Source organism: Xenopus laevis, chromosome 4L, assembly GCF_017654675.1.
Source record: "Xenopus laevis strain J_2021 chromosome 4L, Xenopus_laevis_v10.1, whole genome shotgun sequence".
In the NCBI taxonomy this organism is placed as follows: domain Eukaryota; kingdom Metazoa; phylum Chordata; class Amphibia; order Anura; family Pipidae; genus Xenopus; species Xenopus laevis.
In genome coordinates, this window is record NC_054377.1 from 119,929,931 (window position 1) to 119,953,340 (window position 23,410).

The window sequence follows — 23,410 nt, forward strand, 5'->3', positions numbered from 1 at the left end:
TGTTGGCTCTGGATGTTGTCAGTTTGTGTATTTTTGCAGGCTGAGAGAAGCAGATCTGCTCTGTGCCCCTCCATTGATTTCAATACAATCAGCCTGTGTGCAGTCACATATAGCGGAGCTGAGGACAGCCCAAAGGCAGCATCTTTGCTGTGTAAGCAGATCTGCTTCTCTCAGCCTGCAAAAATACACAAACTGACAACATCCAGAGCCATCGGCCTGTGTGCCCACAGTCTAAGCATTGCCTAAATGCCAGCGGGGGGGCAGAAGAGGAGAAAGTGTCACTTGTCTAAAGCAGTTACCCACCACAAGGCTACACTTTTTTCACTTATTCTTAAGTAGGTATGACACAGTTTGCTACACATGTGCTGTGAGCACACGTGTATGTATGTCATTACACAAGCAGAGCAAGTAACAATCCTCCTTCTCTAGTTCCTGATTGGCTCACATAGTACAGTCCTGACATCTGCTCCACACCTTCCCTGAGAGAGATGGCCACATCCATTGGTGGGAGAGGATAGGGGGGGCTGGACAGGCCGGAGTTCTCTCCTCCTCTCTGTGGATGTGCATCAGTGCTCCAGCCCAGGCGTCTGTCACTTGTTTAAGTTGTGTTGGTTGTGGGATCGCAAAAAACAAAATGTCCCAGACTGAGAGCATCAGGGGATTCCTGGATATTCCAGAGATGCTGAAATCACTCTTAGACTACCCCCTCCCTCAGAATGGAACAGGTAAGCACCCCTATCTGTCTCCTCATAGCTAGCTTGAAGGTGGTTCACCTTTGAGTTAACTTTTAGTATCATGTAGAGAGTGACATTCTGACACAATTTGCAATTGATTTTCATTGTTTTAATTGATTGTAGTTTTTTTAGTTTTTTTTTTTGTTCAGCAGCTCTCCAGTTTGCAATTTCAGCAGTCTGGTTGCTAGGGTGCAAATTACCCTAGCAACCATGCACTGATTTAAATAAGAGACTGGAAAAGGAGAGGCCTGAAAAGAAAGTTGAGTAATAAAAAGCAGCAATAACAATACATTTGTAGCCTTAGAGAGCATTTGTTTTCTAGATGGGGTCAGTGACCCCCATTTGAAGGTTGGAAAGAGTTAAATAATAAAGGTTAATAATTAAAAAAAACTATAAAAATAAAGTCATGAAGACCAATCAAAAAGTTGCTTACAATTGGCCATTCTATAACATACTTAAAGGTAACTTAACTAAACCACCCCTTTAAAGTTATTCTCCTCTGGCTCACCTGCTGTAGGGTTGCTGGGAGTTGTAGTTCATCAGCAAAGAGGCTAGTCTACCTATAGCACCCTCTAACATAAGCAATGATATTTAGGAAAGTGTTTTAAGATGGTGTTGTTCCGTCTTGGAAATTTGATTTTTTTGTACCAGGGAAAGGCAACATGAAGCCTGATAAAGTAGCACTCATGATAATGGGAGATGGGAGTTACAGTTCAGTGTTGGGAGAAAAAAAGCCACTTCCCCATTCCACTTCTAAATGCTACTTGTGCAGGCAGGGAAAGGCAAATGCTCTAATGAACTCAGGCTTGGGTAAGGCTCTTATACTTTATTGTGCTTGCGGTGGTGAATTGTCAGGGCACGGTTTCTTTGATCAGAGATTAGTAAAGATGAAAGAACAGATTCTGGAGGAATACAGACAGTAAGCGACCCCAACACAGAGGGGAATACGGTTTTTATCTGTAGCCAGCGTAGATCCACACCTCTAAATTCTAATAACTCCATGCTGGGCACTTTGACCCTCTGCCCAACACTGATTTTGTTTGATGTTATGCAATGGGATAGCCTCACCTACTCCCTGCAAGTCAGTTCATAGCACAGTGCTGACTACCAGTGGTGTATGACTTCTGCTTCAGTGCCCTTTACATCCATGGGAAATCCTCTGGAGCTATAGCTGTTTTAGTTCAACAACACCTTAAAGGGGTTGTTTACCTTTGCGTTAACTTCCATTATGATGTAGAGCAGTGATCCCCAACCAGTAGCTCGTGAGCAACATGTTGCTCTCCAACCCGTTGGATGTTGCTCCCAATGACCTCAAAGCAGGTGCTTATTTTTGAATTCCTGACTTGGAGGCAAGTTTTAATTGCATAAAAACCAGTTGTACTGTCAAACAAAAGTCTTAATCTAGGTTGACAATCCACATAGGGGCTACCAAATGGCCAATCATAGCACTTATTTGGCACCCCAAGAACATTTTACATGCTAGTGTTGCTCCCCAACTCCTTTTACTTCTGAATGTTGCTCACATGTTCAAAAGGTTGGGGATGCCTGATGTAGAGTGATATTCTGAAACATTTTGCAATTGGGTTTATTTTTTTATTATTTGTGGTTTTTGAGTTTATGTAGGTCTTTATTCAGCAGTCCGCAATTTTAGCAGTCTGGTTGCTAGGGTCCAAATTAACCTAGCAACCATGCATTGATTTGAATAAGAGACTGGAATATGAATAGGAGAGTGCATGAATAGAAAGACGAGTAATAAACGTAGCAATAAAAATACATTTGTAGCCTTACAGAGCATTTGTTTTTTAGATGGGGTCAGTGACCCCCATTTGAAAGCTAGAAAGAGTCTGAAGACCAAGGCAAATAATTCAAAAACTAAACAAAATAAAAAATGAAGACCAATTGAAAAGTTGCTTAGAATTGGCCATAACATACTAAAAGTTAACTTTAAGGCAAACCATTCCTTTGAAGGTGCTCCACAGCAGCAGTGGAGAAGCGGATTCTTGGCCACTTCAGCAGAATTGCTTGATACTCATTGTTCTGGGTGTTTTGGCATGGATTCCTGGGAGTGACATTCCCAGGACCTGATATAATGGGGCTGGTACAATTGTCAAAACCACTTTATTTTTGGAGCCAGAGAAGCATGAAAAAAAAAACCCCACCCAAAACGTTGGAGTGCTGCCCGTTAATTCCTATGGGGCGACCCAGCTTCCACTGCTAAGTGGATAAGCAGATAAACTGGTACAATGCTGCCCTTAGATAACTTTTCCAGTATCGCAACACCTTGCTTCCATCCAAAAGCCAGACAATGTAGAAATTCAAATGTAGGTGTGGATACAAACAAGCGCAGGCGAATCTGCTGCAAACGTTGCCTTTATTTACGTATGTCCGTAAATAAAGGCACCGTTTGCAGCAAATTCGCCTGCGCTTGCTTGTATCCACACCTATATTTGAATTTCCACTGCTAAGTGATGTGTGTGTGTGGCATCCCCAGCATATGAGGTCCAACTCTAGTTGCTGTTTTCTTTTTTCATCCATCTGTAATCCTGCCCACCACGAAAATACAAATCTACACAACACTATACACGGCTATCGGGCACATTTATTTTTAAAGGGTAAAATGCTTTTCAAATACTTCTGCAGTATAACTGAATAGCTTTTTATATATATATATATATATATATATATATATATATATATATATATATATATATATATATATATAATATTTGCAATGCCGATTACCTAGGAGCTTTTCATTTCTATTTTGCTGTCACAATGTCAGGCTTGTTGAGTTACAGCACAGCCTTGTGATTATATTGATAAATGTTACATGAGGGTGTAGCTTCTACCTATCTAGGTCATATTGTAACAGTTGAGTGCTTTAGCCTGAACCTGATCCAGTTTTGTCCTACTGACCTACATAGAGAGATTTTGAGTATACAATTAGAGAATGGATTGGGAGCAGTTTAATAGATCAAGAACATATTAACCACTGCAGTGCCAGGGTTATATACTGCTATTCGTACTTTTGGGATTGGAAAGAATGTTTTTTTTATAATTTGCAGCTGGGCCACTGAGGCTTTCCTCTGTGTCAGTTTGATTAGGGTGGGAATCTATAATCCACTGTAATAAAACTAGAATTCCTTTTAGAATAGAAAAAAGTTTGTAAAATATGGTTGGCAGTTGATTCTAAACAAATTAATGGTTGATGGTGTTGGTTAGGATGGTGTTGGTTAGGATGGGTTTCCATGATTCCTAAAAATCATGATATAGCCCTTTTGCTGTGCATTATCAGGCCAGGACAAACAATCGGATCATAGTAGGCATCTATGTAGGCCATTGGGAGAGGACCGTTACAAACCAGCCAATACAGTCCCTACCCCAACAGGATTTTTAGACATGTCCAATAGGCTGTCTAGAGAGACCATACCCAAGTAGATAAGCTTTTGACTGCTGACTCAACAACTAATATCTACTTGTATATGGCCAGCTTAGCCTTCTATAGAGGGTGTTGCAGGGTTGAGTTAGCTGAACTTAAAGGAACAGTTCAGTGTGAAAATAAAACCTGTGTAAATAAATAGGCTGTGCAAAACAAAAAATGTTTCTAATATAGTTAGTTAGCCAAAAATGTAATGTATAATGACTGGAGTGAGCGGATGTCTAACATAATAGCCAGAACACTACTTCCTGCTTTTCAGCTCTATAACTCTGAGCTAGTCAGCGACTTGAAGGGGGCTACAGGGTACATATTTGTTCATTGAGTTCCAATTGATCCTAAGCATTCAGCTCAGATTCAAAAGCAACAGTTATGGCCCACTTGGCCCCCCGTTAAGTCTCTGATTGTTTACTGCCTGGTAACCAGGGTAACCAGCCAGTGTAAACCAAGAGAGCTGAAAAGTAGTGTTCTGACTGTCATGTTATACATCAAATCACTCCAGCCTTTATACATTACATTTTTGGCTTACTAACTATATTAGAAACATTTTTTATTTTGCACAACCTATTTATTTATTATTTTTACACTGAACAATTCCTTTAATGTAGCACCGATTTCTTTATTCTTTTGGTTCATGTTTGCTTTGTGGTCTAACATATGATTTTGGGTGCCATAAAGAAAACAAACTCTGCCATACACCAAGAATATCTAGGACAGCAAGTACAACATGTTCATCCTAAATCCAATAGTTGTATCTAAGAGAACAAATAAGTAGTCTTCACAAATCTTCCCCTAACTAGCCCCCAGTCTAGTCTCACAACTGTTCTGGGACCTCTCGGAATGCAGCCTCCCATTTTGTGAGCAGCAGAGTAATAGACTTTGTGGTTGTTTCCCATCTGGAATGTATATTTAATGGATTAACCTAGGGTCAATAGAACAGTATTTTGCTGTCTGTTGGTACAGTAACATCACATGCTTACATCATATGAGCAGAAATCCTTATCTAAATTAATAATTGGCCTCTTCCTCTTGCACTCCTCTAGTGATGCGGAATAGAAATCCTCCCGTTTCGGTGCACAAATGGGGTATTCATTTCTCTGTACTTATGTAACAATAACAAACGAATATCTGCAGTTCTTCTTGGAAAGACTTTCTAGCAGCTAATTGGCCAGAAAGCTGTGGTATTAAGGTTTTCAATCATTACTGGGGTTTACAGAAAGCAACATATACAGTACACATATGTACATTTCAATATGTATGATAGGATGGCAAATAATTAGTGGTACTGTGAATGTTTTATGCATGGCCAATGTATGTATTTTAACAATTTTGACAGGATTAGGGTGAGTGCCAAGAAAAAGGATTAGTGCCAAGCATCTTGATATAACTGCAGGATGAGCAGTAGGCAGCTGTCGGGCAAGTTCACACCTCAGTGTATTGTTGGCACATATTAAAAGAGGCAAGAGTCACACCTGGATAAGTGGCATGCTAACCTTGAAGCAGAAGCAGGACTGTGAGCTTGACTAAACAAGTCTTTGTTTATCATTAAACAGACACATTACCATAATAAGGCACAGCATGTGTCTGCCCACCAGCGTTTTCTCTGCACACCCATCCACACAGCTGTGTTTGCACTCAGGCATATAGAAACCCGAGCGCAGTAACAGTCAAAATGTATATTGCACCCTATGTTAGAAAAAAATACACAACAAATGATTAATATAAGTAATATACTTTAATATTTTATGGCTCTGACTTTTGCCATACAATAATAGCCTTAATTTTTGGTGTATATACTTACAGCTTTGCATCGTTAAGCAATAAACAATACAAAATGTAACCACTCCAAACTCACCATTAGGGCTCTTTTTCCTGCGTTCCGCGGCTACACGCGCCTTTGTGAGTACAGCCCCATTGAAAAAAGCTTAATGTGTCTATTCCTGCGCTCCCCTGCGGCTGAACGCAGAAAAATGGAGCGCAGCTTCAACCGCTCATCTGTAAGAGCCCTTAATGTTCCGAGTATAGGAGAAGGAAGAGGAACTCCAGCAGTATTACTGAGAACAACTTTTTATTCCAGGCAGTGTTTACCACTGCCTGGAATAAAAAGTTATTCTCAGTAATACTGCTGGAGTTCCTCTTCCTTCTCCTATACCACTGCCTGGAATAAAAAGTTGTTCTCAGTAATACTGCTGGAGTTCCTCTTCCTTCTCCTGTACTTGGATCATGTGCAGCAGTTGCACCACAGAGCAACTATTAAGGAATTGGATGCATACCATTCGGAAAAGCTGTGCTGACCACCACCCCCCTCTTCTATTTGTTCACCATTAATGTTCACAGAAGTTTCCAACATATTTCTCAAGACATGGACAGCATCATATACTCCAAAAAGTTAAAATGATAGTCTTTATTGGTTTCATTTAAAAAAAAGGCAGTAGGCAGAGTTGTCAACCCCCCGTTATTTTCTCAGGCCTTACCAGCTTTTGGGCTCCATCTCCTGGTCTCCAGCATTCCCCCTGACTATTTCAGACGGCGAAAATCCAATGTGAGCATGCACAGAACATTTCAGTGACAATCGCTGGAGCAATTTGAGAAATGTGCACACTTAGGGGGAGATTTATCAGTGTGAAATTAGAGCTCACCTCAGTAAAATTCAACCATTTTCTATTCATTCCTATGGGATTTTTAGAGGCATATTTAATAAACAGAGAACTCTAACTTTCACCTATTAATAAATATACCATAAGAATAAATAGAGAGTGGTGGAATATGACTGTGGTGAGCTCTACTTTCACATTGTAATGAAGCCGCCCCTAAATCTAACAAAGAATCTGTTGCACTATGTGCATATTGTGGTGCACAAGCATCATCCCACTAACCTAAACAGCCTAAAGCAAATGGCTCCTGAACTGAGTACAAAGCCGGTAGATACTTGACCCAAAATACTTGAATGGGAGGTTTTACAGAAATGTTTTCACAAACAACAAAACTTTTTTTTTTTTAAATAATTCTTAAGATCGTTATCTGAGGGATACCTGTGAAACATACTGTAATACCGGCACATTACAAAGAAGGAAAATAATAATATCCCTTTGTTTTTTACTAATGATTTTATTTTGCCAGTGGTTATAGTATAACATTTAGACTGCATGCAGAGCTGTTTCTAAGGTTCCCCAGCAAAACACGTGACCCCTTTTCCGAAGGTAAAAGGTAAGGATTTGATACCTTGATTATCTACTTTAATAACCAAAAGTCAAAGCAGGGATATAACTTGAATAGATATAATTCTCAGTAAGAAGATAAAGAAGTACCCCGTTTGACCTTTAATACAGAAAATTTCCAAACTATAATCAGTCTATAATGACCTATAAATGAGGAATCACCACTCTCCAATTATCACCAAATAAACCCTCAATCAAATATTTAAAGTGCAAGTGCTTGGGATCCAGCAGCTCAATTAAGGACAATATTACGCAGATAAATATTTAGAATGGATTATTAATAACCAAATAAATACAATTAATTAAATCCAATCAATTGTATGTATAAATAAATTAATGAGGTGAGATGATTTCTAAAGTGCTGTGCATAATAAAAAAAATAAATACAATTCCCAGTTCATTCCAACAATTAATTGGAGTTGGACATCATTATATTACATGGATTGAGTGACCAAGTATTTAGTTAAAAAATTATTAAATATAAAGTGCTAGTGCGGGGATAGAGTTAATAGGATTCCTCAGAAAAATGTATTAAAAATTGCGAGAAGACATGATTAATCTGGATTCCAAAATTAAAAATGGTTAAAAAAGGGCCACTTTCTCAGGTTCAAAAAAAGAGATCGGAAAAGGGAAAAATGGAGAAGGGTGGAGTTGTCCCAAAAGCTACTGCCTATTATTTTCTAAATCCCTGGGACACCACAAAGATGGAGGCAGGCAGGGTAACCGTGAATGTTTTCTCAAATATTACGCTAGCCCTAGCTTTTGAAGGAGCTAAGTCAAACCTAAAAAACCACAAACCAACGGCCCCTTAGAGTGAAAGCCGCCCCTAAATCTAACAAAGAATCTGTTGCACTATGTGCATATTGCGGTGCACAAGCATCATCCCACTAACCTAAACAGCCTAGAGCAAATGGCTCCTGAACAGAGTACAAAGCTGGTAGATACTTGACCCAAAAGACTTGAATGGGAAGTTTTACAGAAATGTTTTCACAAATAACAAAACTCCTTTTTAATAATTCTTAAGATCGTTATCTGAAGGATACCTGTGAAACATACTGTAATACCGGCACATTACAAAGAAGGAAAACAATAATATCCCTTTGTTTTTTTACTAATGATTTTATTTTGCCAGTGGTTATAGTATAACATTTAGACTGCATGCAGAGCTGTTACTTAGGTTCCCCAGCAAAACATGTGACCCCTTTTCCTAAGGTGTTCCTGTGAAATTGGGGGTCCAGATCAGGACTTTATTCTACACTATACTAGCACTGGCCCTGATTTTCAGTCACCCCAGTTGTACGTACAATAGAGAGCAGCACCCACTCCCTGTGTGGCAGGGGCTAAAACTGTGCAAAAGAATCCGGTTGTGGGCCACTAGCTATGAAGCACAGGAGGGCTAATTTACTAACATGCATAAAGTGCAGAAAAGGATCAAAGGTACTGTTACTTGAATCCAGTTGTGGGGCCCCAAGCACAGGAGGACTAATGTACTAACAGGAGTGAGGCAACTGCGGAAAACGAAGAGCTCCCAGTGCTATCTGGCCAACGATTTAGATTCAAGCCGTCTGGAAAGCAGTTCGGGGAGATTAGTCGCCCGAAGAAGAGGCGATTTGTCACTGGGAAACTAATCTCCAGAGTGTCTCTGCCCTAAAGTACAGAACAGGGTCAAATGTCCTGTTTCCTGCCCACAATGCACTGTGTTGCTTGACCTTTGAGCTGCCTCTGGAATTGAGACAAGTATTTGCACCTCACAGTAAATTGTGCAATAGTACATACAACTTGCGCCTGCCATGCAAAGAGCAAATTCTAGGCGCACCTGCATACTCCTTCCTAGCACAGCGTTTATCATAAAGTCAGCAAGATAACACAATGTTTTAGAGATCCTGGGTTCAATATATTCAGTGAATTGGTTATTGTTCTTCCTGTGCTTTACATGGGTTTCCTTGGTACATTGATCATACACAGCGCTGCCCCAGGGGCATACATAACTATAGACTAGCGGTTTAATAAAAGATTCCCGTATTCGCCTAGCATCGGCGATGAAATCACGTGAGAGCTCCTCCCTACATCCGCACGTGTACTCGCCCTGTGACAGTTCTACCATAAACAGGAAGTGGCTAGCTCAGTCCCCACGAACCAATCGGCTTGGCAAACGCACCCAGCTCGAATCTCCATTGGCTGGTAAGGCGTAATAGAGGCGGAGCAAGAAACGCGATTGCGCTTGTTGCAAAACGTGACTTTGCCTTTGCCATCTCGTGACTAGAGACCTACGTCTCATCTGCCTCACGCGCCTATCAGCACATCGTTGCACGCCAATAATAAATAGAGCATTTGTTTCTTATCGCTTTTCAATATACGCCAAGGCCCCGCCTATCTTACGGCGTCCGGATTCTAGCTGTTTTTTTACTCGCTCTTATAGAGGAAAAGGCGGGGCTTGCAAACTTTTTTTTCTCTAGGCCGCCAATCGGAATTGGTTTCTCATAAATAATTAATAACCGTGTTTTGAGTTTCCGTTCTGACAGAAGCCCCCGCGGTCATTGCTCCGTTCGCTGTGTAAGTTGTTCAGCACGTCATGGAGGCCTCGTCCTCTCCTTCCAGTCCGGTTACCCCGTCTCCGATTCTCGGCGGCTCCTTCCAGCTTGCGCTAAGAAAGCTCATAGAGAACCCGCCCAAGAACTTTCTGGAGACGAGCGATGTCGGTGAGGGACGCGGTGTTGTGTTTGTAGGGGACCAAGGGGTTAAATGGAGGCGTTTCCTTATAAAGAGTCGCTTGTTTCATACACACAGGGCATCTAACCCACCCACAAACATTGTGTATTGTGTTCTGTTGTACTGTACTATACTGTGTTGTATTGTATTGTATTGGACTGGAGCTGCCATCATTCAAAGTGAACTCTCCCTACAGTCCATGAAAGAGCGCCCCCTAGTGCTACTTGCTGCTTTTACTGCACTGAACTATATGGGGGAAAGATATTTTACTTCTTAATTTTGTGCAGTTGAAATCTGTGTTTTGATCTAAAGGTGGCCATACACGGGCAGATAAAGCTGCCGATATCGGCCGTTTAGACCAATTTGACAGCTTATCTGCCCGTGTATGTGGGCTTCTGACGGGTCTTCCCGATCAATATCTGGCCACAATATCGATCGGGAAGGTTTGATTTTTAACCGACGACCCATCGGAGCCCCTTGTCGCATCGTAATTCGATTGTTCGATCATACGGCCGAACGTTCGGATTACCCCCGGTATAGCCATGCCGTTAGTGGCATATCGGGGAAAGATTCACTTGTTTGGCGATCTTTGAGTTTATAAAGCTGACCATAGACTCAACGATCCGTTTGTTTGTCGACAACCCCAAATGAGCGGATCTTTCTCCGATATGCAACAGCACGGCGGTCAGATTGCTATCACGTTGGCAGGGGGTTCTGGGTGGATAGACAGGGTGGGATTAAAGTACGTGGGCATTGGAGGATATAGGTGTATAGTAGCAATAAGGAGAGTTACCTGGGGCCTGTGGCTCTCTAGCTGCACTACTGGCAACTAGAAGGGTCAGCTCAGATACTTAAAGGACCAGTAACACTAAAAAAATTTAAGTTAAAAAACATTATAGCCGCCTCCTTCACTGTTCACTGTTTTTAATACTTAATGAAAAATACCATAATGAATATCTTCTTACGGTTCCGCTGTGTCTCAGAAATTGGGCTGATATGGCTACATGCCCTCAGTTTTATCCTACGTGTGCGTTCCACATCTCTTGACCCGACATCTTAAAGGAGAATTCAACCCTTAACTGAAAAAAACGCTACCCCCCCTACACTACAAGGACCCCCTCCCCCCAGACTATCTGCTAACCTGGGGAAATGCCCCTAACTTTTTACTTTACCCCTCGGTGCAGATTCAGGGATCGCAGTTCATGGCAGCCATCTGCTGTCGGTAATCTGAGACGGAGACCGGCGAAGCGGTGCATGCGCATTTGGAGCAATTTTCCGGTACGCGACAACTGCACATGCACCGAAATAGACGAAAATTGCCGAAGCACTGGAAGATGGCTGCCATGAACTGAGATCCCTGAATCTGCACCGAGGGGTAAGTAAAAAGTTAGGGGCATCTCCCTGGGCTGGGGGGGAGGGGGGGTCTATGTAGGTTAGGGGGGTAGGTTTTTTTTAGTTAAGGGTTGAATTCTCATTTAAGCCGGAAGTCGGTTGCTGCACTGCTGTAGAGGATTTATGGCTGACCTGAGTGCTGCCTTCACTGCTCGCAGCACTAAATCAGGCTTAATTTTAAAACATGCAGGCTGAAAAATCCTCCGCGACAGGGTAGCAACCGACTTCCGGCTTAAGAAGAAGTCGGGTCAGGAGATGTGGAACACTGATGTAAAATAAAGCTTAGGGCATATTGCCCTATTTCTGAGACACTGCACAACCGGAAGAAGATATTCATGGCTGTTTTCAATAAATAGGTTTGTTCTAATCACATGCCCCTAAGGCAAATAGCCCATTCTGCCAATGTATTCATCACCCTTTAATTAAATACTTCTTTGCAAATGTCACCCACAGATCATTTTGCACACGTGCACCCACTAACCTGCATTATTGATGTGAAACAATAAACGTTTATGACCTTGGGTCTGCAGCAGCATAGCAAAGCAGCGCTATAAAGTGGTAAGATTTGTGTCCCCTAAATTCACCTCTCTGTTTTGTTTTTTGTTTATTAGAGAAAGACAAGACCAAATTGGACAAAGATGATGATCATGATAGTATGGTGGCCTCTGCATCACTCATGCCCCCCATCTGGGACAAAACCATTCCCTATGATGGAGAGTCATTTCACCTTGAGTATATGGACCTAGATGAGTTCTTACTGGAGAATGGAATCCCTTCCAGCCCAACACAGCTTTCCCAAGCCATTCAGACCATTCCACTTATGCCTGTAGTGGAGCTTGAATGTGACAATGAACCAGCTTCAACTTCATCTGCCTCACCGATGTCTCCCTCTGTACTGCTGGGGAACTCAGAAGTTGAAGGTAAGGCTTTCTACTAAGTTGTGACTTTGTTTCATACACTGCCAGAAATCAAAATGTGTCCTGGATAATACATTTATTGAATCTATTATCTAGAAACCCAAAGTCAAGAATGTTTTGGAATGCCATTTGTCTTAGTGTCCTGTTTTAACCTGCACTGATCTAATACATTATACTTACTGTTACCAAATGCATCATAATTTCACATTAATGGCATAGCATGTTTACATTTTGTAAGGCTTTGATACTTATATGATGGAAAGGCCACTTATCTGAAAAGCCCCAGATCGCTAGCATGCTAGATAACAAGCTCCATAGTGGTTTAATAATTTAGTAGATAGTCCTTGGCTCCGTTTTGATCAAATAAAGGTTTGGCCCTGCTTTCATCTTTGCATTGCTTCTCACTTTGCTGAAATATCTGTTGGTTCAGTGATTTTTAGTGGAAGCATAATTCATAAATGGGAAAAGTGGCTGGCTGACTTTTTTTTCAACCTGCTTGTACCTTTAAATTCCAGATTCTGACTTAGAGGACGAGGAAGACCCTCCTAGTCCTGTTGATCCAGAAAAGGTAGAGGTAGAAGTGAACTTTAACCCAGATCCAACAGATCTTTTGCTCTCCAGTGTGCCTGGTGGGGAACTTTTTGATCCCAGGAAGCATAGGTTTGCAGAGGAGGAGCTGAAACCTCAACCCATGATCAAGAAGGCCAAGAAAATATATGTCTCAGAAGAAAGGAAGGTAAGAGGCATTATGGTAGGTGTAAGGGTATTGCAGAGAATTTGTGTTTAAGAGGGCACATTGTAATGCCATAATGTTGAACCTGTAGCTGTAAAGATGTTGTTCCAACTACTATTTCCAGCACTGTGACATGTAGACAGCTGTAAAATACAAGGAAGAAAGAAAGGCAGTCCTTTAGGTTTAAATGTTACCTCGTGGAGGATCGGAGGCATGAATTACTGTTGCCAATTATTCAAAAGAAGAGAAAAAGATAGTAAGAGCCCCCGTACTCTCAAATAAATTAACTAATTTATCTAAATTATATAGTGAACCAATGACTTGATAATTGTAACGTGCTTGTGCTAATAAAAAAAGATTTGCTTAATTAATTAAAACCTTTTAATAGGCTTTAAATAAATAATTTAATAAAACAACAAGTTCAGAGAAGCATAGAGTTGCTTTTTCTGTGTTTTAAAAATAGCTAGTGCCAACTTGTTAATTTATATACTTAATCTATAAGCGATAGATTCAAGATTCCAATAAGTTATAAAGTGCAAGTGCTCAAATGTTATTCAGTTGCCAATTGGATGTGGTTCAAAATGATTAATTTATGCAAGTGCTAGTGCATTATAAAATCACAAGGTAATTCATTAATAATTTAGTTTAAAGAAAAAGGAACCAGGACCAACATTCAAGGAAATTAAAGTAGGAAACGGAAAATTGTGTAGAGGTGGAGAAGTCCCAAAGAAACTGCTGCCTATTATTTTCTAAGCCCTGGGACCCCACACGGGGAGAAAGTAGTACACTGAGGACTGTGGTCTCGTATATTACATGCCCTATCTCTTAAAGAGCTAAAATCTAAAAAAACACAAATCCACCAGTGCCATATAAATAACAGAATGAAGGAATTGAATGCGGTTCCCTGGACCAGACTATGAGTACCCAAATTCAGTTAAAAAAGAGGTTTTTTTAAAAAGTTTTCTCAAGGTGATCGAAATAGTATTAGGATCTAAGCAACCATTAAATAAAATAAAAATATTATTGTGAAGAGAGGCTCTGCCAACGCGTTTCACTAAGAAGCTTTGTCAAGGCAAATGGTGTCCACTCCTGCTTGCACGTTTTTTAAAGGACTTCCGTGTTTAGAGATCTCGCGAGATTTCGCACAGCATTATGACGTCTGTGCGTATTTTCGCCTGCGTTGAGAACTCGCGTGAATACACGCAGCGTGTTTACGCCTGCGCAGCGTTATGACGTCTGTGCGTGTTTACGTCTGCGCCAATTGACTTCCTCTCGTGTATTCTGTATTCTCACAAGATTTGCACATCGTCAAAATTTAGGGGCGTATCTCAGTCAACGCCCACACTAGATTGACATATAGTATTAGGGCACACAATGTCCTCCACATTAACCCTATATATTAGACTTCACCCAATGTCTAAGTGGGGAAACGTGTTATACATGTGTGAAAAGGGGTGATTCCACCAAAAGGAATATGGATTTATAAGAAAGCATGGAAAATTATATTTTCATTAATTCCTATTGGGGAAACGGTATTTAATTTAAAGATCCAATGACATTAGGGGGCCGATTCACTAACTTCGAGTGAAGGATTCGAAGTTAAAAAACTTTGAATTTCGAAAAATTTTTTGGGCTACTTCTACCATCGAATGGGCTACTTCGACCTTCGACTACGACTTCGAATCGAAGGATTCGAAGTAAAAATCGTTCGACTATTCGACCATTCGATAGTCGAAGTACTGTCTCTTTAAAAAATACTTCGACCCCCTAGTTCGCCATCTAAAAGCTACCGAAGTCAATATTAGCCTATGGGGAAGGTCCCCATAGGCTTGGCTAACTTTTCTTGATCAAAGGATATTCCTTCGATCGTTGGATTTAAATCCTTCGAATCGAACGATTCGAAGGATTTAATCGTTCGATCGAAGGAATAATCCTTCGATCGAACCATCTGCGCTAAATCCTTCGACTTCGATATTCGAAGTCGAAGGATTTCAATTCCTAGTCAAATATCGAGGGTTAATTAACCCTCGATATTCGACCCTTAGTGAATCGGCCCCTAGATGTTGAATCTCTTTATACTTCTATAGAACATAACTTGGTTCTAAGAGCTCTTCAGTATTTTCTCGGGACACAAACAAGTGAATCCAAGGAAACAAATGCTTTCATATTGAATTTAATGAAATTCATCTTACATTTCAATTATTTTACCTTCCACAGCAAATTCTATTTGCAAACGCAGGGGACCGCGATGGGCACTTCATGTGCTCCATCCTATGCCAATCTGTTCCTTGGGTTCTGGGAAGAGACCATCGTCAGTGATCCAATATTACTACCATAACTGCACCCAAATAATTCAAAATTACTGCCAGTGAGAAGAGCACCCTGTTCTTACACCTACCCTTCATTTTTATTATAGGATGAAAAATACTGGAATAGGCGGAAGAAGAACAATATTGCAGCCAAGCGTTCCCGTGATGCCCGACGACTCAAAGAAAATCAGATCACCGTCCGGGCAGCCTTCCTGGAAAAAGAAAACACAGCACTGCGCTCAGAGGTGGCCGACCTCCGTAAAGAGCTGGGCAAATGCAGGAACATCATTTCCAAATACGAAACGCAGTGTGGACTGTTGTAAGCATTCTTGTGTATACTGACCCTCTTGCCCCAATATCTTTACAATCACAATGATTAATAGCATGGGCTGACCGTTTTGTCACTTACTAGCAAACCATATTCTATGTATTACTGAAGACATAGTTGGTGAGACTTCTATAAGAGAGCTCGTTTGGGCTAAGATAGAATTGTGGCCTCTCTTGCACAAGGTCGAAAGTCTCCCTCCCTTGCAACAAAGAAAATACTGGACATTTGTTGGGTGAAAGGGAACTTAAGCTATTTTGGAAATCATCTTTGTACAGCAATACAAGAAACAAGAACTGCGTTCAATATGTATGTTAGCAGAAGACCAATTTTGTTTTCAGCAAGGGTTGATTTGTTGCCCCTGAAATATAAAAATGGTCGGCAATCAGAAATGTGTAGAAATGAGTAGCTGGGACAATAACTGCCAACTTAGACGAAAAATTGGAGAAATAAAAAAGAAAAGCCCCTTAGGTTGACAGTCTTGTGCTGATATGCTAACCATCTGACTCTTCCAAGTTTTTTTTAATATAGTTAATTATATCTCAACTACCTCTGATGGAAAGCTGTGTGTTTTGGGTAACTGTATAGTTTCAGAATGTTTGCTTCCCCCGGGTATTGTGTAGAATTTGCTGATCATTTGAATATAAAGATAAAATAACCCAAATAGTAGATTTCTTTTTTTTTATTTTCACTGGGGTACTGAATTGTAGAGTATCCTTATTAGAGTTTTGTACTGTGTGAGAGCAATAGAAAAGTATATCATTGCAAGCTTTTTTTATTTTTTGGAACAAAAAGTTCGCCAGGCGTGTGATACAGTTATGAAGTTAAAAATATTAAATGCATCTACACCCACCATCATGCAGCAGTGCCGATAAGCTTCCATTTGTCTGCGAGCTTCTGAGATCATGCGCTGATGTCCACTTGTTCTTGTAAATTCATGGTCCATTCATTTTGAAATCTTAACTAAATCAGTGAAGGCAATACACACCTATATATCAGGAGTGTCTCATATAACCTACATAACTCTATATAACTTTGTTTCACAGAGCTGTCTCAGGGTAGTGCATTGATCCCTATCTGCATTTTGTATTTCTGCCCAAATAATTCATACATTTCTTTTCAAAAGTTCACTATAGAGTTGTCTATATTCTGTGAAGCATGCACATTTACCTAAACCAAGCTGTGTGGCGTGAACTAATATTTTAAACAGTAATTTAGTAATAGGAAAATAAGGTGTTTTTTCCGGTTAATGCTGTATGGGGTAGTTCACCTTAAAATTAACTTTTAGCGTTATGTATATGGCAGTGCTGTAAAAAATAATTTACCAATGGGCTTAATTCTTGTTTTTTTTTTATTTTTAAATATTCTGCGGTCAGCGATGCCGTGAAAGATAGGTTGCCAGATAAAAAAATGCACAATTAATAATAATAATGCCAATTTAAAAAGTTGCTTAGAAAAGGTCAATCTGTAACATTCTAAAAGTTAATACAAAGCTGAACTTCCCCTTAGAAGGCCACATTTTCAAGGTAGATCTGTATTTGTTGGCAGAACAGGTTCCATAGAGAATATATTTATGTGGTACCTACAGAGCAGCTAGCTGCTTTTCCACATACTTGTAAGAGTGGCCGGCTTTGTACATGTCTTGATGTAGATCATGGAATAAAATTCAGTGCCACCTTTAACACAAGTGAAAGCTGTTTTTTATTTTGAGTCAGCTCTTTAGACCATTCATTGGGTTTGGGATTTTACTGTAACGTTGTTCTTTGCAAATCAATCCGTATATGGTGATCCGCAGAAGTCTTCTTCTTCCCAGATGCCTTCTGCCATTTAAAGTAGGGATGCACAGAATCCACAATTTTGGATTTGGCGAAACCCCCGAATCCTTTGTGAAAGATTCGGCCGAATAAGAATCCTAATTTGCATATGCAAATTAGGGGTGGGAAGGGGAAAACATTTTTTACTTCCTTGTTTTGTAAAAAAAGTCATGTGATTTTTCCTCCCTGTCCCTAATTGGCATATGCAAATTTGCGTTAGGTTCAGCCTGGCAGAAGGATTCGCCGAAATCCCAAATTTAAAGCAGGCTGCATAAGAGCATATGAGCAAGCATGAAGCTGATTCCCGTTGGTGGCGAGTGCACTCACTGCAGCTAGGTTACGGGGGTGTAGTAGTGGCAAATGAAAGACAGACTTGATAAAAGAAAGGATTATAAGAAGGCATCAACATATTGTCACATTTCTTTGGGATTTCATTAAAGGAGAACTAAACCCTAAAAATTAACATAGCTAAAAATGCCATATATACACTAAACTTAATGCATCAGTCTAAAGTTTCAGCTTATCACAGCAGCAATGATCCAGGACTTTATACTTGTCATAGGGGGTCACCATCTTGGAAAGTGCCTGTGACACTTACATGCTCAGTGGGCTCTGAGCAGCTGTTGAGAATCAAAGTTTAAGGGCCGTTGCAAATTATCAAGCAGAAAATGAGGTTGTCCTGTAATATAAGCTGATGCTACAAGGCTGATTATTAAATTCTGATGCTAGTTGCACTGGTTTCTGTGCTGCCATTTAGTAATTATCTATATTAATTACTAATCAGCCTTATATTGTGACATTTCTATTCTATGTGTATTGTATATAGTTAGTGGGTCCCTAAGCTGAGTAAGTGAAAGCAACACAGAGCATGTGCAGTGAATCAGCAGAAAAGAAGATGGGGAGCTACTGGGGCATCTTTGGAGACACAGATCTTTACTGCCAAAGGGCGGTTGTTGCCTTGGACTGTTACAGAAGCCCAGAACATAATGTACAACATTTCTAGCTACTTCTTTAGTTAGGCTTTAGTTCTCCTTTAAGATCCATTCAAACACAATATGGCCAAAGGGCCTGCCAAAAAAACTATCATCCTTTTTAGGCAATGCAAATGCTCATGTTTTATTTCCTACATTTAAAATAAGGGTACCCTTTATATAGAAATAATGGACTTAAACCATGAGTATGAAATGTAAAGTGACTGTAGAATTCAGGTCTGTGTTTCCATCAATAACTGGAAATTGCACACCTTGTTGCTTCCTCTTAGCATAAAGTTATACTTTTGGCCTTAATATTAATGAAACATTTGATTTGGGAACCGTCCTTAATAACATTCTTACTATGCACTGAAACTGTCTGTTTATAACTTTACTTGTACTGACACCCTTTTGCTTTCATTTAAAGTGAATTCAGCGATTCAGAGTGAGACTACTTTCAAATTTCTGTTTTGTACAGTAAAACATTCCAGCACTGAATATCAATGGAAATTACATTTTTGAAGCGATATCGGTGAAACTAGAATTCTTCGTAAATGCCGACAATTCATTTCCTCAAGAAGAAGAAGGCTCAGATTTCATCTGACAACCAAGTCAAAGACATTTGCTTAGATTATCAATTTTTCTTTTTTAAAATGGATTCCGAAACGTTAAAAAGAGTGTATCCCTTTTTAAATAGCATTTTCCTGACCGTTTTGAACAGTTTGTTTTGTTGGTGTGGAAATGGAGACATGTTCGTCGAGTGCCTTGCATGTAATAATGCAGCGCTGACACCTGAGAGGTGAAATGACTTTGCAAGACCAGTATATGTGATTGGTTGTCATACGTAGTGAGTATGGTTCTAGGGTGTAAATGCAGCCATTTCAGATTTTTTTCTGTTTAAACGTAAGTAGTCCTAATGGAATATTCATACTGGCCAGTATAACAATATAATGCTTGGAAACAATATCAATGACTTTAATGTGTACAGTATATTTTGTTAGTACAAAATGACCAGGGTTTAGTCATTTCTCTTTATTGTAGATTGTAATTTACATGCAGGTCAACAAATCATGTTGATCTCCAGCTCCCAGAACTACACAGGTATCTGTAAATAAGGATTCTGTGAGTTGTAGTTCAGCATCTGGTGAGCTTCAGCCTAAAGGAAAACTATACCCCCCAAACAATGTAAGTAAAAGATATTGCATAAAACAGCTCATATGTAAAATCCTGATTCATGTAAATAAACCATTTTCATAATAATATACTTTTTTAGTAGTATGTGCCATTGGGTAATCATAAATAGAAAATTGCTATTTTGAAAAATAGGGGGCCGCCCCCTGGGATCATACGATTCACTGTGCACACAAACATACCAACAGACCATACATGTTAGGTCACATGAGCCAATTAACAGACAGAGTTGTGTCTTTTGCTTCCTGTTACAGTTAGAGTTGAAGTATTTCTGGTCAGGTGATCTATGAAGCAGCACACAGACCATCACAAAATGGTGGTTCAAGGCAAGAGATGTAAAAGGGCAATATTTACTTAAATATATATTCCAGTTTGGTAAGATTCTTTAATTTGTCACTTAATATGATATAAATCTGTTGCTTGTGTTCATTTTGGGGGTATAGTTTTCCTTTAATCTTGTTTCATAACTTTAAAAAAATCATAGCAGAACAGCGGCCGTGAACCTAAAACTGGGGGTACGCAGACTTGTCAGATGTGTGCAATTAAAAGTAGGTAGGGTAGAACCCAAGCAGATGCAATTGACCCATGTATGCAATATTTTTTTTCTACTTAGTAAAGAATGTTCAAATTAAATTTGAGCTCATTTAAAAACAAACGTATTTTCGTATCCTTGAAGAATTGGTGGGGGTCACTTCGTAAAGATGCCACTTTCACAAGCTTGTTGGCCGCAAAGGCAATAGAGTGGTGGCGCTGCGTTATACCAAATGGATATTTGCCGTTTAATTAAAGACTTCAAACAAATCTGAGTTATTGAGTGTGGGCAAGACAAATCCATGGATGAAGTTAAAGGGATACTGTCATGGGAAAACATGTTTTTTCCCCAAAACGCATCAATGAATAGTGCTGCTCCAGCAGAATTCTGCACTGAAATTCATTTTTCAAAAGAGCAAACAGATTTTTTTTATATTTAATTTTGAAATCTGACATGGGGCTAGACATATTGTCAGTTTCCCAGCTGCCCCAGTCATGTGACTTGTGCCTGCAGTTTAGGATGGAACTACTTTCTGGCAGGCTGTTATTTCTCCTACTTAAAGGGATCCTGTCATCAGAAAACATGTTTTTTTCATAACACATCAGTTAATAGTGCTACTCCAGCAGAATTCTGCACTGAAATCCATTTCTCAAAATAGCAAACAGATTTTTTTTTATATTCAATTTTGAAATCTGACATGGGGCTAGAGATTTTGTCAATTTCCCAGCTGCCCCTGGTCATGTGACTTGTGATTGCACTTTAGGAGAGAAATGCTTTCTGGCAGGCTGCTGTTTTTCCTTCCCAATGTAACTGAAGGAGTCTCAGTGAGCTGTTATCTTGTGTTAGGGAGCTGCTATCTGGTTACCTTCCCATTGTTCTGTTGGCTGCTGGGAGGGAGGGGGTGATATCACTCCAACTTGCAGTACAGCAGTAAAGAGTGACTGAAGTTTATCAGAGCACAAGTCACATGACTGGGGCATCTGGGAAACTGACATTATGTCTAGCCTCATGTCAGATTTCAAAATCGAATACAGTATAACAAAATCTGTTTGCTCTTTTGAGAAATGGATTTCAGTGCAGAATTCTGCTGGAGCAGCACTATTAACTGATATGTTTCGAAACAACCGTTTTCCCATGACAGTATCCCTTTAAGACTTTTCCCTTGGGTAATTTGCTTTGGTCCTGCTTGATTCAGAGGAAGCCTCTGTGGTGAAGCTGTCTCAGAGTGAATGCCACAACTCCACTGTCTTTTGTTGTAGTTGCAGATGGAACTAGGGATGCACCGAATCCAGGATTCGGCCGAATCCGCCCGGCCGAACCGAATCCTTATTTGTATATGCAAATTTGGGTTGGGGAGGGAAATTGCGTGACTTTTTGTCACAAAACAAGGAAGTAAAAAATGTTTTCTCCTTCCCACCTGTTCAGTATTCGGCCGAATCTATCGTGAAGGATTCGGGGGTTCAGCCGAATCCAAAATAGTGGATTCAGTGCATCCCTAGAGGGAACCTTCTTCTAATCACCTGTCATGTCTTTGACAACCTGTGACTCGTTAGCAACGTGCTCTCCAACCCCTTGGATGTTGCTCCCAGTGGCCTCAAAGCAGGGGCTTATTTTTGATTTCCAGGCAAGTTTTAATTGCATAAAAAGGATAGTGCCAAGTAGAGTCTCCTGTAGTCTGCCTGTCCACATAGGGGCTACCAAGTAGCCAATCACAGCCCTTATTTGGCACCCCAAGGGACTTTTTCATGCTTGTGTTGCTCCCCAAACTCATTTGAATGTTGCTCACAGGTAAAAAAGGTTGAGGACCCCTGTACTAGAGGCTTTTTTTTTTTTACTAGAGGCTTTTATAATAGTCTGTATAGGACTAATGCACCTGTGCTCTGCCATTAAATCTGACATTAAGGGGCATATTTATCAAGGGTCAAATTTCGAATTAAAAAACGTAAAAATTTTAATTAAAAAAGACCAACCGAAACAAAGTACGTTTTTTTTGGTTGAATAGGTCTGTTTTTAATCGAGTAGGTCTGTATTTGGCCATATTCGAATCGCAGGAATAGCACATTCGATCGAATTCGATTAGAAGTTTTTCCCCCCAAAAAAACTTTGATTTTTCAAAGTCCACCAATTGACTCCAAATAGTTAATAGGAGGTCCCCCATAGGCTAAAACAGCAATTTGGCAGGTTTTAGATGGCTATTGGTCGAAGTTGAATTTTTAAAGAGACATGATAAATTTCGATATTCTAATTAGAATCAAATTTGGACTATCCCTACACAATAAATAGCTCGAAATTCTAATTTTTTTCATTCGAAAATTCACCTTGACCTTTGCCAAATCTGCCCCAAAGGGTCTCCATTCAATATAGTAGCAGGGCTTCGAGGAGGCCAGTGGGGTTATTTTCATGATTGACTACCTTCTCTGCCAATAGAACATGACGAGGCAAGCACCCCAAAAAGAACATCTCAGCTGAACGCAGCTTTATTTCACATCATTATAAACTGCCAACCTGATGCGTTTCTCATAGGCTACAATACGTCAAATTAAAAAAAACTTTATATAGGAAGAGAGGCCACTAGATAGATGACGTGTCAACAATCTCATTAACAAAATTAAAAATAAAATAATTAGCAACAATGTGAACACCAACGTTCTAATTATGTGTGTCCAATTTAATAATGATAAAGAAGGAAAAATTCCCAAGTAAAAAAAATCCAGCAGTAAACTACTAAATTAATTTAAATAACAATGAAAATCAAATGAATCAGCTGAAATGAAAAAAAAGTGTCAAATGTAATAACTCGATTTTACAATGGAAGTGTTAATATATAAAATGTATCCAAACCATAAAAAGGTTGACCCTTCCCTTAATAACTTAGTTACTTGATCACAATGTTGCAGGATACATTTAACTCTGAATGAGTGAATAGGCTGTTGATCGTTCAAATTGAATTTGGATCATATTCGATCGCAATCGATTCAAAGTATTTAAAAAAAAAAAAGAACAACTTACATTTTTCATAGTCCACCAATTGACTGGGTTCTAGGAGGTCCCCCATAGGCTAAAACAGCAATTCATCAGGTTTTAGATGGCGAATAGTCGAAGTCGAATTTTTAAAGAGACAATACATGA

General features: G+C 39.8%; 1 protein-coding gene across 4 annotated transcripts; it reads left to right on the plus strand.

Annotated features, from left to right (window-relative positions):
• Nucleotides 1–569: 569 nt before the first annotated feature.
• On the plus strand, nucleotides 570–19,499 carry dbp.L (D site of albumin promoter (albumin D-box) binding protein L homeolog). 4 transcript variants are annotated; one of them, XM_018256478.2, is made up of 5 exons: nucleotides 570–725; nucleotides 12,101–12,409; nucleotides 12,922–13,142; nucleotides 15,556–15,767; nucleotides 18,986–19,499. In XM_018256478.2, exons 1-5 carry the CDS (start codon nucleotides 635–637, stop codon nucleotides 19,005–19,007), a joined length of 855 nt encoding a protein of 284 aa, XP_018111967.1. In that variant the 5' UTR covers nucleotides 570–634; the 3' UTR covers nucleotides 19,008–19,499.
• The last annotated feature ends 3,911 nt before the right edge of the window (nucleotides 19,500–23,410 follow it).